Here is a 16,303-nt window from a genome sequence, read left to right as displayed (position 1 = left end):
AGCCGACTGTGATTTGAATAGTACTTGGTGGTGGGTTGACTTGCTTTCCTTAAGGAGAGCAGGAGAGCAGGTGTAGACTGCCCATCTAGCCTGCCAAGGACTTAGATCTTAGGTTGGAAGTCAGCTGTGAAGGGTATGAGGTTGTCCTGGAAGTGATGGAAGAGGACGGGGATGGGCTCATTGGTGGCCTTTGAAAGGTAATCTTGGAACTGTGATTTTTAAATTAGCTATTTAAAAAATTGGTGGCTAGGTATAACAACAAGTGATACTTTTTTAACTGCTCAGGAGCCGATTTGGCAGTGTTCATAGTCACATATTGTCTTTGTGATCAGCAAACCAGGTTGCTCAACAAGTGTCAGCTGTCAGGACTCACTCAGATCTCAAGGTTGGAGAGTACTCAAACCTACAAGTAAATGCATCTTGGACAAAAGAGAGATGGAGCCAAGAGTTTACTAAGCACCAGGTGAGACCCGCAGAGACGCTTCCCTTTCCCCGTGCGGATACGTCAAGTCCTTGATTTAATAGCCCTCAGCCGTAGCTAGCTGAGGAGGTTTAAGACCCTCACCTTCCCATCCTTTGCACTCTGTTTCTGAAGGTTCATCTGAGACCAGGTAAATTACTAAAGTGTGCTATTCAGTGGGTAGGAAAGAGAGAGCTGCCATTGTTTACCTGCTAGAAGAGTACCTGTGACTTAATTTGAACTTGAAGGAAATGAACTTCTGAGTTACATATGTTGAAAGTCAGAAAAATTTCCTTGTTGAAGCCTCTGGTCTATGAGGAGGCTCTCTCTGCCTTCATGTTTCCACGTAGCTAGCATGTGCTAAGGGCTTTTGCTTGTAGTGCTAGGAGATCCAGAGCAGTTGAGGGCTGCATTGTAACTGACCTTCAGTGGCCTACATACTGGAATGAATCCACATAAATAGAGTCTGTCCACAGCAAAGATTATACAAAGTTTTCTTTCAGAAAACCCTGTCAGCTCAATGGGGAACAAAATTAAAAACTTGTGAATTCTTTTGTGATTTGACAAGGTTGACAGGTCTCATCTGCCAAGGTATGGCTGAGGACACCTCAGATCAATTTAGTAACTTATTATAAGGACACGCTCTGCCTTTATAAGGACTTTCTCTCAGCCTTTCCCACAACTTTCATCATTTATATTTTGGTCTCAATGTTTGGATGTTTGATGTACATATGTGAATGTTTTGGCTTTAATTTTGATCCATGAATTTCCTAAGGCTTGCTTCCATACACAGACTTGTGTGGTCTCTCTCCTAGAGGTATAGCCAGGCAGGTTAATGGCATTTGTGTACTGATGTCAGTTTTATTTTAGGTTCTCATTATGACTTGCTATGTCGCCTTGAATGTTTTGAAAAATGGTTACTTATCACTGTCAGACATTAACCTTTTGGTGTTTGATGAGTGTCATCTTGCGATTCTAGACCACCCCTATCGTGAAATTATGAAGGTAAGTTTTAGACTTTATCAACTTCAATAATTCATAGTCAAATTATTAAATTATGAGTACATACAGTTTTAAATTTTCTAATTTTTACACATATAGGGGTTTGTCCCATGTGTATCTGTGCCAGAGGCCAGAAGATGGTGTCAGGTCCTTCTGGAACTGGAATTACACATGGTTGTGAGCCAGTGTCTGAACACAGGGATCAAACATGGGTCCTTTAGGAGGGTGGCCAGTGCTCCTAATTGCTGAGCCAGCTCTTACATACAGTATTTAAAACAACAACCAAATTTAATTAAGAGAGAGAGAGAGAGAGAGAGAGAGATTTGAAGAGTAGTGGTGGTAGTTACCAGTACTGGGAACTTGATTCAAGTGAATGAATCTTAATGTTCATTGTAATATCAATTAACATATTTTTTTTAGTGTATCCAAATGTGCCCTTTTGAGAAATAGATCTTTAAGTAAAAACTACAATAATTTATAGTCTTGTGCTACTGTTCCAGAGAAATGGGTCTTAGTGGTTTGGATGTGGCAGTGTCCTTGCTGTGGCACTGCGTGACAAGTCCTTACTGCTTGTATCTTTCATTATGTTAGCTCTGTGAGAGTTGTCCGTCATGCCCTCGAATTTTGGGACTAACTGCTTCCATTTTAAATGGGAAATGTGATCCAGAGGAATTGGAAGAAAAGATTCAGAAACTGGAGCAGATTCTCAAGAGTGATGCTGAGACGGCGACCGACCTGGTGGTCCTGGACAGGTAGGCTCCTGAGAGCGTGGCCGGCGTGAGGAAGCTGCTCAGGTGCACCCACAGTTGGGAGAAGGCTGGGATTTTGCTTTCTTTTAAAAAACACAGAAACATTTTAAAAGTGCGTTTTCATTGTAATCCCAGGTGTAGGGATGCGGGGCTGCTTCAGACTGTCCACAGCAGCCGACCACGACTTGCCTCATGCTCTAGCAGAAGCATAGTTTTGCCAGCTGCAGATCATTTCTGCGATTGTGTGACTTTGATATTCCAGGAACTTTTCAGAGGGTATATAAATGTGAGGGCCCCAAGAGGCGAATGGGGATCGGGTTGTGGGACTTTAAGGGACATTGTTTACAGTTTGTTAGTAGTCGTGGTCAAAGAAGAAACATAAGGAAAGAAATTCAATTCAGGGATCTCTTCCTCTCCTTGTTTCTCTCCTGTCTAGTGTTAGGGGGTGAAACCTGGGGATGGGGGAAACAAAGGGTGGGGAAAAGAACAACCCTCAATGTAGCAAAGACCAGCTCCAGCCATAACCAGTGGGGAGTCCTTTTAACATCTCACATTTGGTAACTATTTGAACAAATGGCTGCTGAAAGGAGTGAATAAGACTGAGGAGTCTGTTTTAAGTACAGTTACCAGCAAGTCCAAAAGCATCTCCTCTTGTTTTTGTAGATAGCCGCAAATGGGATCCTGCCACCTTCAGTGAGGGTGATGCTCGGGGTCACTGTCCTGGCTAGTTTTATGTCAACTTGACACAACTGTCAGTCATCTGAGGGAAGGGAACCTCAATAGAGCACATGCTTCCAAAAAGAGGACTTACCTATAAACAGACACACCTGTAGGGCATTTCCTTAGTGATCAGTGAGGGAGGGCCCAAACTACTGTGGGTGGGGCCATCCCTGGGCTGGTGGTCCTGGGTTCTATTAAGAAAGCAGTTGAGCATGCCATGAGGAGTAAACCAATAAGCAGCACGCCTCCATGACCTCTGCATCAGCTCTGCCTTCAGGTTCTACCTTCCTTCAACAATGAACCGTGATACAGAAGTGTAAGCAAAATCAACCCTTTTCCCCCAAGTTGCTTTGGTCATGATGTTTCATCACAGTAATAGTCACCTAAGACAGCTCTTTCTGTTCCCTGGTGCTGCTAGACTGGGGTCTTAGTGTAAAGGACACCGTCAGCTTGTGCTTTCTTCTGACCTAGACATCTCTCAGGATGCATTGAAGGATTCTTTTTGTTTTTTGTTTTGTTTTGTTTTTTCGAGACAGGGTTTCTCTGTGTAGCCCTGGGCTGGCCTCGAACTCAGAAATCTGCCTGCCTCTGCCTCCCGAGTGCATTGAAGGATTCTTAAGAGAACTCAGTAGTATAAAATATTTGAGAAACACCCCCTTGTTTGGAAAATTGGTTGCAAGTTTCTGAGAAAAGTGCTGTTTGTGATTTGTGAGTTGTCTCCTGTGAAGAGCTAACATTTTGAGCTTCTGTAATTTAATTGACATGGAAAGAGACACCTGTACACAGCCTGACTCATGTGCTTACCTTTCTAGAAAGGAGCTATGGTGGTTAGTAAAATTTCCATTTGGGCAGAATCTAGAATTACCTGGGAGAGAGACAAACCTCTGGCAGATTATCTTAATCAGGTTAATTAAGGTGGGAAGACCCAGTCTAAGGCTGATGGCACCATTCCCTGGGTCTGGAGTCGGCAATGGAATACAAAGGAGAAAGTGAGTTTAAGATGGGCATCCATTGCTCTGTTTCTTGACTGTGGATGTTATGTGAATTGTTGCTTCAATTTTCTGCTGTTCATTGTGAACAGTATTGCTAAACTGTGAGCTGGAATAACCCTTTCCTGATGGTACTGGCTGGTTTTGTGTCACCTTGACACAGGCTGGAGTTATCACAGAGAAAGGAGCTTCAGTTGAGAAAAATGACTCCATGAGATCCAGCTATAAGGCATTTTCTCAATTAGTGATCAAGTGGGGAGGGCCCCTTATAGGTGGTACCATTCCTGGGCTGGTAGCCTTGGCTTCTATAAGAAAGCAAGCTGAGCAAGCCAGGGGAAGCGAGCGAGCCAGTAAGTAACATCCCTCCATGGCCTCTGCATTAGCTCCTGCTTCCTGACCTGCTTGAGTTCCAGCCCTGACTTCCTTTGGTGATGAACAGCAGTGTGGGAAGTGTAAGCTGAATAAACCCCTTCCTCCCCAACTTACTTCTTGGTCATGATGTTTGTGCAGGAATAGAAACCTTGACTAAGATACCACGTAAGTTTCTTTTGCCAGGGTGTTTTATAACAGCAGCTTAACTGACACTAAGTCAGGAAACCTTATATTGATTAGTAGGGAAATGGGTTACCATTGGGAACAAACAGTGTGGGTATGGAAGCATGTTTGTAAGTAAAGATAATATTCAGTTCCTGTCAGAAGAGTCTAATGTCCTTAATAGCAAACCACAAGTGAATCTTCCCATTTTTGGGATAGGCTGTTCCTTATGTCCCTTGGCCAACGCAGTTGTGGTGTCTACATACACAATGTATGCTTTTAAAGTTATATCACATTCCATTTATCTGAATTGAGTTTATTTGCTTGGCTTGTATTAAGGGATGCTTTGTGGAGAAGAAGAACATCATAGATGTTTCTAGTAATAACACTATGTGAACTTTTAGCTCACATGTTTCTGGTTCTCCAGATAGCTCAAGTGTGTATAAGTTCCAGTTTGCTGTCTTTGTTTCTTTTCCTGTTACTCTTGTACAGTACATAGCTGCTTTAAGTTCCTGATGCCTTGATGAGATCCCAACATAATAGATGTTCTTTGACCTGTGAGCTCAAATTCTTTCTGTGAAGATATTTTATCTCACAACAAGAAAAGAAATGTAAGACATTTGGGTTAAGGAAAATGAAAACTATGTATTAAGTGTTTTTATTGTATTTCACTCACTAAAATCATTGGTATGCTTTTGGAGTAGTGTGTACTGATCTGGTTGTTGTGATTTGTGAATGACACAGTGGACCTGAGGAGTGACATAAAAAATGAATAGGATGGCCTAGTCGGCCATCAATGGGAGGAGAGGCCCTTGGTCTTGTGAAGATCATACGCCCCAGTACAGGGGAATGCCAGGGCCAGGAAGCGGGAATGAGTGGGTTTGGGACCAGGGCGAGGGGGAGGGTATAGGGGACTTTCGGGATAGCATTTGAAATATAAATGAAGAAAATATCTAACAAAAAGAAAAAATGAATAAAAGTGGGCACTGGGCAGCTTACCTTATCAAAAATGGATTCATAGTTAACAGGGTCAGTGGGATAGCGCAGCAGATACAGACCCCACAACACATCAATAAATAAACCTTAAAAGTTAAAAGAGTCCACGTTAGGGGTTGGAGAGATGGATCTGCAGTTAAGAGTACTTGCTGTTCTTCCAAAGGACCTGAGGTGGCCTTCCTAGTATCTATATCAGGCCCTCGCCTTGGCCATCTATGCATGCACACATCTATACATAATTAGAAATAACTAAAAATTTCAGATAGTATGTTAAGCTGTACATTTAGTGATAAAACATGACCTCTAGTGATCAGTTCTGCTTCCAAAAAATAATTCCTGGATATTTTGAATATTTTTTGTCTTCCATTCTGCCTAAGTGGACAAAAGATACCCATCTATCTACAAAACAAAACCCAAGTTAGGAACTCCAGTGAAATATTTTCACCAAGTTCTTTGAATTGTAGACTAATGCAGTGATTGCTTGCAGCTAACTCAGAGAAGCCAAGTGTCACTAGAGGGCGTGCTGTGAGCCCTCCTTGTTGCTTAGTAGAGGCCTAACCTAAATAGAGAAGGTAAATGAGTGTTTAAGAGATGAAGTGAAGGGCATTTGGGGCAGAGAAAGGACTGTAGCTGAAAGAGCCTTCTTCAAAGGGGGAGGGGACATGGCGGAGTCCCCTGATGTCATCCACATTCGTCTCTTCTGCAATCCCTGTATATTAAATTGGAGTGGAGTTCCCAGCAGAGTTGTAGGAAACATCCAACTTGCATTCTTTTTTTTTTTTTCTTAAAAAAAAAACAAAAAAACAAAACCTCCTGTAAATAATATATTATTTAAAACAAAAAGGGGGAGTGGTGACTGGAGAGGAGGCTGTTAAGAGCACTGTCTGCTCTTCCAGAGGGTCTGGGTTCAACTTCCAGCGCCCACATGGGGGCTCACAACTGTCTTAACTCCAGCTCCAGAGGATCTGGCACTGTTACACAGACCTACATGCAGGCAAACATTAAGCACGTAGAATAAAAATAAATTATTAAAAACAAAAATTGCATATTTGCTGTGGAGAAATTGAGAAATATGAAGAAGTGTAAGATAAATACCTAAAGTCCTACCGCACTGCTAACGTTTTAGAATGTTTTAGTGTCCTTGTCCTGTTTTCCAGGAGCAGCTTTGCAGGTTCTCTGCTGACACTGACAACTTGTTTCTGGTTTTTAAAGATACACTTCTCAGCCTTGTGAGATTGTGGTAGATTGTGGACCATTTACTGACAGAAGTGGGCTTTATGAAAGATTGCTGATGGAGTTAGAAGAAGCACTTGATTTTATCAATGATTGTAATGTATCTGTACATTCAAAGGAAAGAGATTCTACTTTGATTTCCAAACAAGTGAGTATGTGCAGAGCCTTGTAAGTAGTAAAGTTCTTTTGTCTATTGTGAGCCTTGGAATGAGGGGTCTTTCCATTGAGGCTATTCTCTACACAGTTTAGTTCAAAGCCTTGCTTTCCTAGTTCATTGAACATGTGATCACATCAGAGTGGAGGTTGGGTTCTTGTGACAGGCACTTGTGTTTGTATGCTCTGGCCCTCTGTGCAGGACTAAGGGCTGCTTCCGATCATGCCTGCTTAGGAAGTGAGTCCCATTTGATTTATTTTGCTTTGCTTTTGGTTCAGATGTGTTGGTTCCTGATGAACTTTTTGCTCTGAGTTCTTCACTGTTCCTGGTGTCTGTAACAGGACCAGCGCTGTCATGACATCGGTCTTGGGTTGGTTCCACATGTGCCGCAGCCCCACAGCACCTGCCGCCTCAGCTGGTTGATATTCCTGGCCTGCTGAGTTGGTGAGGAGGGCTCCGCAGAAGGGACTGAGTCTGACAGGTCCCTCCAGTGGTCACGACAGCACTGATGCTTGACAACCAGAAAGCACTCTCGGGCCTCGCAGCCAGCTTTAATATCAGCACCCTCTTAAGTGAGGCCCAGAGTTCTTCTTGGTGGTGATTTCAGTTTTTAACAGCAATGTCTAGGTTGTTTTCTTGTTTTGTTTTTGAGAGAGTCTCACTGTGTATCTCTGGTTGTCCTGGAACTCACAATGTAGACTAGTCTGGCCTCCAACTCACAGAAGTCCACCTGTCTCTGTCTCCTGAGTGCCAGGATTAAAGGTGTGTCACCATGCCATGTTTGGTTGTTGGTTTTTTTTTTTTTTTCGAGGCAGGGTTTCTCTGTATATCTCTGGCTGTCCTGGAACTCACTTTGTAGACCAGGCTGGCCCCGAACTCAGAAATCCACCTGCCTCTGCCTCCCAAGTGCTGGGATTAAAGGTGTGCACCACCACACCCGGCTCATGTTTAGGTTTTTTAACCTTACAAATCTTGCTAAGTCCATATTCAACGCACTCTCTTTGCTGCATATAAAACTGGTAATTGCCCCACATTTTTCTTCAAGTTGGCTCTAAGAGCCAGCACAGTGGTGTAAATTGTCCAGCCTTTGTAGAGGGAAGTTCTCATGCTAGCCTGGCCATAATTCACCTGGATATCTTACCATTTCATTTTAATACTCATTATAATAGAAGAAAAAAACATGTATGAGTGACTTGGGACTAGTTAGCATGAGTACAGCTTAAGGGAAGTCATTCTGAGGAAGACCGCCCTGCTCTGCTACACGCCGTAGCTCTCCACAGCATTGGCAGGGACCAACCAGATGGTGCAGTTGTAGTGCTGATGAATCCTGCATCTAATGTGCAGTTTCTACACCTCATGCAGTACATATTTTAGCTGCTACTTATTATTTTTGCTAGGAGAAAAGGGGATGGTTGATAGATCTGTGAAACAGGTTGGGAAGGCTGCCAACCTCTTCTCTAGTGTTAGGGTGTGAATCTGCACTCTTGCTGGGGTAAGACACTTTAGGACCGCTGAAGCTCCAGTTCAACTGTTTGATGAAAGTAGGGGATGCTCATCAGCTTTTGGGTTTCTTCACTTTTCTCATAGATCCTCTCAGACTGCCGCGCAGTGTTGGTTGTTCTGGGACCCTGGTGTGCAGATAAAGTGGCTGGGATGATGGTAAGAGAACTTCAGAAGTACATCAAACATGAGCAAGAGGAGCTCCACAGGAAGTTCTTATTGTTTACAGACACTTTGCTAAGGAAAATACATGCACTGTGTGAAGAGTACTTCTCACCTGCCTCACTTGACCTGAAGTATGTAACTCCCAAAGTCATGAAATTGCTCGAGATCCTGCGCAAATACAAGCCCTATGAGCGACAGCAGTTTGAAAGTGTTGAGTGGTACAATAACAGGAATCAGGATAATTACGTGTCCTGGAGTGATTCTGAGGACGACGACGATGATGAAGAAATTGAAGAGAAAGAAAAGCCAGAGACAAATTTTCCTTCTCCATTTACCAATATTCTATGTGGGATTATTTTTGTAGAAAGAAGATACACAGCAGTTGTCCTAAACAGGTAACTGTCGGAGTCAATGTCTGTTCTCTGTAGGGAAGCTGGGGGAGTGGGAGCAGCCCTCCCTCCCTCAGGGCTTTCTCATCCAGTGTCCTGAGGTAACACAGGAGAGCCTAGCCATAATCACTTTCTCTAAAGGCTAATTTTAACCCAACTGAGGCTTTCATCTTAAAGGATGCTAATCCATTCTAATTAATCCAAAATGGAGAGCATACAAAAGAAAAAAAAAGGAAGTAAAGCATTCCTTGTTTGTATGCAGTTGCTGAAGTCACCCTTCAGCTGACTTGGGCTCTTGTGTTAAGCATCTCTCACACAGCTGTTTCTTCATATGCTCCCGAGACATATTATCTGAGTACTGAGGGTGATTTTTTTTTTCTTAAGTATTAAATTTTCCCCCTTAAATATGATAGTGTGAAATATTCTGGTTTCGAGGCACGCATGTCCTAAGTCCTTAGAACCTTCAGAATACAAATTGCTATTTATATGCTTGAAGAATTGCTTGGCTTGAGGTTGGTCTGGAAAGATAGGTAGCCCTTCCCCAGTGCTCAGGAAGGAAGAAAGGACTGCAGGCTGAGTCGATGACCAGTGGCTACTGGTTTAAGTAGTTGTACCATAAAAGAGCGCTTTTCATTAAGGCCAGACCATAAAGGAAGAGAGCTTCCAGACCGCTGAAGCCCTGGATGGCCCTGGATGGTATGGACCTAATTTGTAAAATAAACCAGGAAACAGTGTCCTGGGCCCTTTGGCTGCTTTGAAGAGGACTCTGCTTGGGGCTTGTGACTGACATCTGAAAAGCAGGAGCATTTCTTGGCAACTGAACCATTCCGGCTTGGGATCTGATCATATCTCTAGGCTGCTAAGTTGCAGGATACCAGCAGCAGCATGTCTGCTTCCATAGAGCTGATTGCTCGCTGGGAGAAATCCTATGTGGCTTCTTATTGACCTCTGTGGTTGAGAGCCTAGGTAGGAGGACCATTGTTCAGCCTTCAAGGCCACACTGGGGAATTTAAAGATAGATTTGAGTTTAGGTTGGTTTATTAGACTGCATAATAAAATGTTCTGGGTTGGAAGAGAATGTTACAACACTCTGAGGGTATTAGCAAAGATAATGGTTAGTCCCCACTTATACTCCGTAATAAGCATTGGTTTCCCTGGATATGGAGCTGTGCTTTATATATAAACTGTGACAGGTGCTGCTTGTTTAATGTATGGTGGTTTTGATTTTTTTATGTTTTTGGTAGATGCTTTATCATTTTAAAGAGGGTCCTTATTTTTTTGTGCTTAAGGCTGTACTTTTCTGGGAGATCCATTAATTGGCCAAAGTTCGATCCCTGAGAGCCTTTTCTGAAAGTAGTCCTCTGTGGAGAAATTAAGCTTTGTTTCCTGAGGTAATTGCTTTTTTTTTTTTTTTTTTCTTAACTACTTCTTGAATGTTTAGGAGTTTTACATTTTTTTGAGTAACCGGAAATTGGACTGGAAAGCAGTCATCTGGCAGTTTTCAGTTTGGTGATTTTCTGGTCATTGAGCCTGGGCCTCCTGATGTATAAGGAGTGAAATAACTGGAGGTACTGAATTAAACAGGACATTAAGGTTGGAAGGGACCTCACTGAACATCTAATCCAGCCACTCAGCTCTAAAGAAATGCAGCAGGAGGAAAAGTGATTTGCCCCAAGTTCAACTGCTAGTCTGTGACAGAGACAGTTCTAGAATCCTAATACCCTAGCTCTCAGCTTCCATTTCTTTCTACAGTCATAACACTCCTGGATGTCTTTGAACAGTAGAACCTAGTGCTTATAGCAGGACTCAAGCCAGGGAACCAGGAAGCATGTGGCTGGAGGCAGGGTGAGGGTGAGATGTGGTGGTATTTCTTAGACTGGGGAAAGGCTTTTTAGGGGTCAAAAAGTTGAACACTGGTATAGTCCTATGTCTTGCTGTAGAGAGCTGCCTGCTCTGGGAGCCATGGCTTGGAGAGAAACAGGTGTTTCTTTTTTCTCCCCTTTAAAGAACTCAGGCTTGGTCTGTGTGTGTGCTGTGTAGAGATGTGTCGGTTTCCATTGCAGAATTATTAGCCAGAAAAGACCTAAAATCAATCACTTTCTGTTGACATAAGGATTAAGTTCATTGTGATCAGCTTTCATGAAATGTGGCTGAGTTGGTATTCTAGGATGAATGAAGGACAGTCTGAGGTTGACTTTATGGCGTCTAATTAAGTGTACAGTAGAAGTGTTGTTCTAATAAGCTTTTAAATCAGCTTAGAAAAACTTGGTGCAATCTGGAGTCTTTCTTCCCATCTATTTAACAGGAAACCTCTCCTTGCCGAGTGAGTGGAAGCTCTTCACACAGGCTGCTTTCCAACTCCTGAGCAGCCAGCCACGCTGCTGCTGTGTGCTGCGAGCACGCTTAGTCTCACATTGCAGTTTCCTCCTGTGTCCCCTATAGTGGTCCATGTGGGAGAAAGGTAGATGTTTGCACAGGGTCAGATCCAAGTGTCGCCATGTGCTTGAGTGCAGTGGCCTCACCCTGGTTTACTAGGGTCGTGAGGCACAGGCATTGGGCAGACCTGGGTTTGCATCCTGTTTGTCTCCAACTTCTCCCTCCCTAATACTTTTTATTCTGAACTAATTTTAGATTTACAGAGCAGTGGATAAGTAGCGTCCTGCATTCTCTCCCCAGTTTCCCTATGATTAAGGTTTTTGTCTCAACCAAGGAACCAACATTAGTGCAGTACTGGGCCTGCCCTCCTGGCTTTATCCCAGGTTTACAGTTTTCCCTCACAGTAGTGCTCCCTCAGTCTTAGCCATTGCTAGGCTTGCATGCTTGCCTCTGTTCCTTCCTTTTGTTAGGTTGTTCTAGGGGGTGCAGCCTCACTTAACCCAGGTTGTCCTTGAGCTCACTTTGTAGTTGCCTTCACTCCTAACGTGCATAAAGTGTGTCTCCACCGCAGATCCCTGTTGTCCTTCCCATTCCAGGGGTTGTAGAGCATCAGTGTTGTCTTCTCAGTCTTCTCTGCTATTTTCCTTGTTTCTGGTGACCTTGAGGGTCAGGAATATTGGTCAGGCATTTAATTGGTTGCCCCTCCATTTGGGCTCAGTGATGGTGTTCTCAGGGTTAAGCTCAGGGTAGGGAATTCCAAACACTACTGTAGAGTTGGCAGTCCTTTCTGGTCACATCGTATTAGGGGCTGGTGTAACAGCACCATCATTGATGATGTTCATCTTCCTCTTACTGTCTGTCAACCTTCCCTACTGTAAACTGTTCCCTGTTTCTTAAATGCTTTGGAAGCAAACTCCCACATCTAGACAGTCTACAGGAGGAAGGAATGATTACCGTCTGCTTGGGGACGTGGTGTATATGTGCCTATGTGTGCAGTTGTCCTCGACTCTTAACTCTATTTTCTCCCTTTCTGTTTGTAGTTATTGGATCTCATATGTGTCAGTGTGGACCATGGCTGGACTTTTCATTACAGCCCCATAGTATGTTGTTTATCAGCTGCCCGGCTGTTCTAATCTGGGCCACTAGGTGCTGTTTGTGGGTAGCTTGTTTGCTCCATTTACCCAGCATCCCTCTGTGTGGGCTCTGCTTTACATGGCTAACAGATACTTCACCACTGCTCTCACCTGTATAGGTAACTTTTAGTGGATTGTTTTTGACATATAATTACAAGGCTCTTGTACTTTCTGTTGCGATAGCCGAAATCAGTCATTTTTGCAAAGGACCTCCTGTCCTTTTTATACTCGGTTTTATAGGCACATATTTTGTAAATGTACCTAATTTTAAAGCCTATGCATCTGCATCCATAAAATACTAGTAACACCTGCCCTCACTCTTACTATGAGTACCTGCCAGTGTACATAGAAATGTCTTGTTAGCAGTGTGCTGTCCTTTAACTAGTAGGGGCAGAGTCATGAAAGAGTAATGTTTGCTTTACAGTGACAAGATAGCGTAAGGATTAAGGGACACTGCTAGGAGAATGTAATGTATTTCAAGTACATGGTAGATGTTTCAGATGTTTGTATATAAACATGTTTTGTCTGGAAAATGTAGTGTGTGTGTTCATAAAACAGTTGTAGTAATCTAGTTCTGTGTATCTTCTCTGTGTTTGGTCATGCCATTCTAGTGTACCTGGGAGGCAGCATTGGCGCATGCTGTGGTCTTCCCTCTGCTCTGAGTTGCATAGAGAGATTGAAAGTCCATGTGTGGACACTCTGAGAAGCAGCTTGATAAAGAAATTTATGCTTCCTGAATATAATACAATTGTATTTTAATGCCTTTAAGTTTCATTTTCTTAGTGGTTTGTTGTTGTTGTTGTTGTTTTGATTTTTGTTTTATGGAATTTTACAAAAATGCAGGTTGTTGAGGAATTGGGGAGGTTTTTGAAAAACCTGGCTCTTGACTCTCATGATCCAAAGAGAACACTGGGGCTCAGCACATAGTTGTCAGTGCCTTGCAATGCCCACAGGAGCAAGGTCTGCCCACCTGTTCAGTTGTGCCAAGAAATCTTTAACAGGCTGTGCCAACCACTTGTCAGTTCCTGAAGACAGTGGAACACTTATTTTCCTTGAAGCCTATGGCTTAGGTTTGGGATGTGGTTAGACATTCTATACATTAGTCTAGTAGAGGAATAATCTTTTTTATGTTAATGTACATGTGTAACATTTCATTATTGCTTGCAATATAATTTTTTATTAATGTGCATGTTGTCTCTTCAGCTCTGCAATTTGATGCCAACATCATTAAGGAGAAATAAGTTCCTGTTAGTATTTCCATTTCTCAGCTAATTGAAGCCTGCCAGCTTGATAATTTGGGCAAAATATATTCTTTTTTTTTTTTTTTTATTTATTTATTTATTTATTTACTATATGTAAGTACACTGTAGCTGTCTTCAGACACTCCAGAAGAGCGAGTCAGATCTTGTTACAGATGGTTGTGAGCCACCATGTGGTTGCTGGGATTTGAACTCTGAACCTTCAGAAGAGCAGTCGTGTGCTCTTACCCACTGAGCCATCTCACCAGCCCGCAAAATATATTCTTAATTAGGAGTAACTTGAATTGCATTTTAAAACCTCCCTATGCTCAAATTGATATTTATTTATGTGAATGCAAACTAACAGTACACGGTATTCCTAAGGTCATCTGTTTCTGCTTTGGCCACGCTGTTTGTCTTCACTTGCCTCTGTTCTTTGTCACTGACATGGTGTAGTCACCACAGTAATGAAACAGACCTTGGAATGGAAGATTGGGAAGCTTCTGATTCTGAATGTTTGAGTCACTGAACCTTAGAACAGACTGGATAACCTGACCAGGACAGGCTCTGGGAGCACAGGGTGTTCTACGTGCCCATTCAGTTTGCCAGGTCTTTGATATTAGCCTGCTTCATGTGTCTATTTAAAAAGAATGGTTTTACTTAAAAATGCAATTTTCCATTAGGAATTTATACTATGTAGCATGATTTCAGAGGGACCATGTGGAGTCACTTAGGTCAGGTGTGGAACCGTTTACCCTGTGCTGAGTCTTTGAATGTGGGTATTTTCAAATAGCTGTAATAGCAGCACTGACTGTTAACCTTCATTCTGTGTAACATGAGCCGACCTGTAGCTTTCTTCCATGTTTTAGTCAAAGGCCCCTGTGGGTTTCTGGTACTATAGGTTAATGCCAAGGAGCAGGTGGGGAAGGGGCCATGGCTCAGGGTTCTCTCATGACAGTGCAGTGGGATGCCTTCAGCATTGCTGTGGAGATCTTTTGCCCAGGACTACAGGATGAACTCTTTAACTCATGGCCTGGGGGCCAAAAGAGGACTTGAATGGAGGTAACAGGCCTTTCTTTCTCAAGAATTCTGCTTCTAGTGATCATGGTATTGGGTAAGATGAACAGCAGTGGACCCTGTCTTACCTATAGGGGAGCTTGAGAGGTTTAGACTCTGCACTCACTGCTGTGTGGTACCTCCAGAGGTTTGTGTGTAGCAGCTGTTGAAGCCAGGCGTGCCAGAAGTGTGTCAAGCTTTATATTTTTATACCAAGTGCTCAGCCCGCAGATCTGTGTGGTCAGACATGGTACTGGTTTTTCCTAAAGTTTGGTAGGAAGAAAAGACTGTTGTTCTGGTTAAGTCTTAACTGTCAGCTAGACACAGCCTAGAGTCATCTAAGGGGAGAACCTCAGTTGGGGAATTATCCAGATCAAATTGGTCTGGGGGATGGGAGGGATTGTCCTATTAATGGATAGTAGGAAGGCCCAGTGCAGGGGGAACTGGGCTGTAAGCTGGCGTGGGAGCACCAGCAAGCATTGTCTTCTGTGGTCCCTGCTGAACTCAGGTTGTGAAGTAAGTTCTGTGGTCAGAGTCGGGTGGACTACCATCAGGTTTCTGCCTGCGAGAGCACTGGCCTCAGCTTCCCTGAATGGTGGGCTGTGACCTGGAATTGTGAGCTGAAATAGTCCCATTCCTCCCCAACACGATTTTGCTCAGAGTCTTTTATCAAAGCAAGTGAGACTAGAGCAACTATTTGGTTAGGAATGTTGGCCTAACACAAGAACAAGTGTGAACGCTGGACGTACATTCCTGTCTTACAGGAGACTGGAGGCTAGAATTTCCTTTTTTCTTTTTTCGTTTTTTTTTTTTTTTTTCTTCAAGACAGGGTTTCTCTGTTTAGCCCAGACTGGCCTCAAACTCAGAAATCTGCCTGCCTCTGCCTCCCAAGTGCTGGGATTAAAGGCGTGCGCTACCACTGTCCAGCTGGAGGCTAGGTTTTAAACCATCTGGAGAGATGGCTCAGTGGATCAGTACATACTACTTAGTGTTTGGTTCCTATATTGGGTGGCTAACAGTTCTAGGATTTCTAATGCCCTCTCCTGGCCCTCTGGGTACTCTACACATGTGATGCACAGACAAGCAAGTCTGTCTCTCTGTCTGTCTGTCTGTCTGTCTGTCTGTCTGTCTGTCTCTCTCTCTCTCTCTCTCTCTCACACACACACACACACTAGAAAAATGAAAAAATAAGAGAACCCAAAAGTTAAAATATGTTTCCCTTGGAAGTGTTTAACTCCTTGTGTGTCTTACATCCTTAGATTGATAAAGGAAGCTGGCAAACAAGATCCAGAGCTGGCTTATATCAGCAGCAACTTTATAACTGGACACGGCATTGGAAAGAACCAGCCTCGCAGCAAACAGATGGAGGCGGAGTTCAGAAAGCAGGAGGAGGTAATAGTGACAGCAGGGGTTTACAGCACATACTGAGAAGCTGACCTAGAAACTTCCTTCATGGTCCCCAGCCGTTAACTTCAGTTCCTCCTCCCTTTTCCTCTCTCCTTGCTTTTAAATAATAGATTACTTGTTTATAAAGATATTTGCTGTTCTCATGAAGTGACTAAGGGTCTCTGATAAACTCAGAACTGGTGAACTAGTCTTACTGTCATTC

General features: G+C 43.2%; 1 protein-coding gene across 5 annotated transcripts in view; it reads left to right on the top strand.

Moving 5' to 3' along the window:
- Dicer1 (dicer 1, ribonuclease III) overlaps positions 1-16,303 on the top strand; it is a 65,295-nt gene that overhangs the window by 21,973 nt on the left and 27,019 nt on the right. For all 5 annotated transcript variants that reach the window (XM_021202574.2, XM_029541174.1, XM_029541176.1 and 2 more), the window contains 6 exons: positions 333-463; positions 1,331-1,465; positions 2,054-2,214; positions 6,663-6,831; positions 8,425-8,897; positions 15,954-16,086. In XM_021202574.2, coding sequence (XP_021058233.1) covers positions 333-463; positions 1,331-1,465; positions 2,054-2,214; positions 6,663-6,831; positions 8,425-8,897; positions 15,954-16,086 — 1,202 coding nt within the window. The remainder of the gene's footprint in view (positions 1-332; positions 464-1,330; positions 1,466-2,053; positions 2,215-6,662; positions 6,832-8,424; positions 8,898-15,953; positions 16,087-16,303) is intronic.

The sequence above is a fragment of the Mus pahari genome, chromosome 7, assembly GCF_900095145.1.
Source record: "Mus pahari chromosome 7, PAHARI_EIJ_v1.1, whole genome shotgun sequence".
NCBI classification, from domain to species: Eukaryota; Metazoa; Chordata; class Mammalia; order Rodentia; family Muridae; genus Mus; species Mus pahari.
The sequence above is the reverse complement of the archived record's forward strand: the minus strand, read 5'-3'. Positions and strand labels throughout refer to the sequence as shown.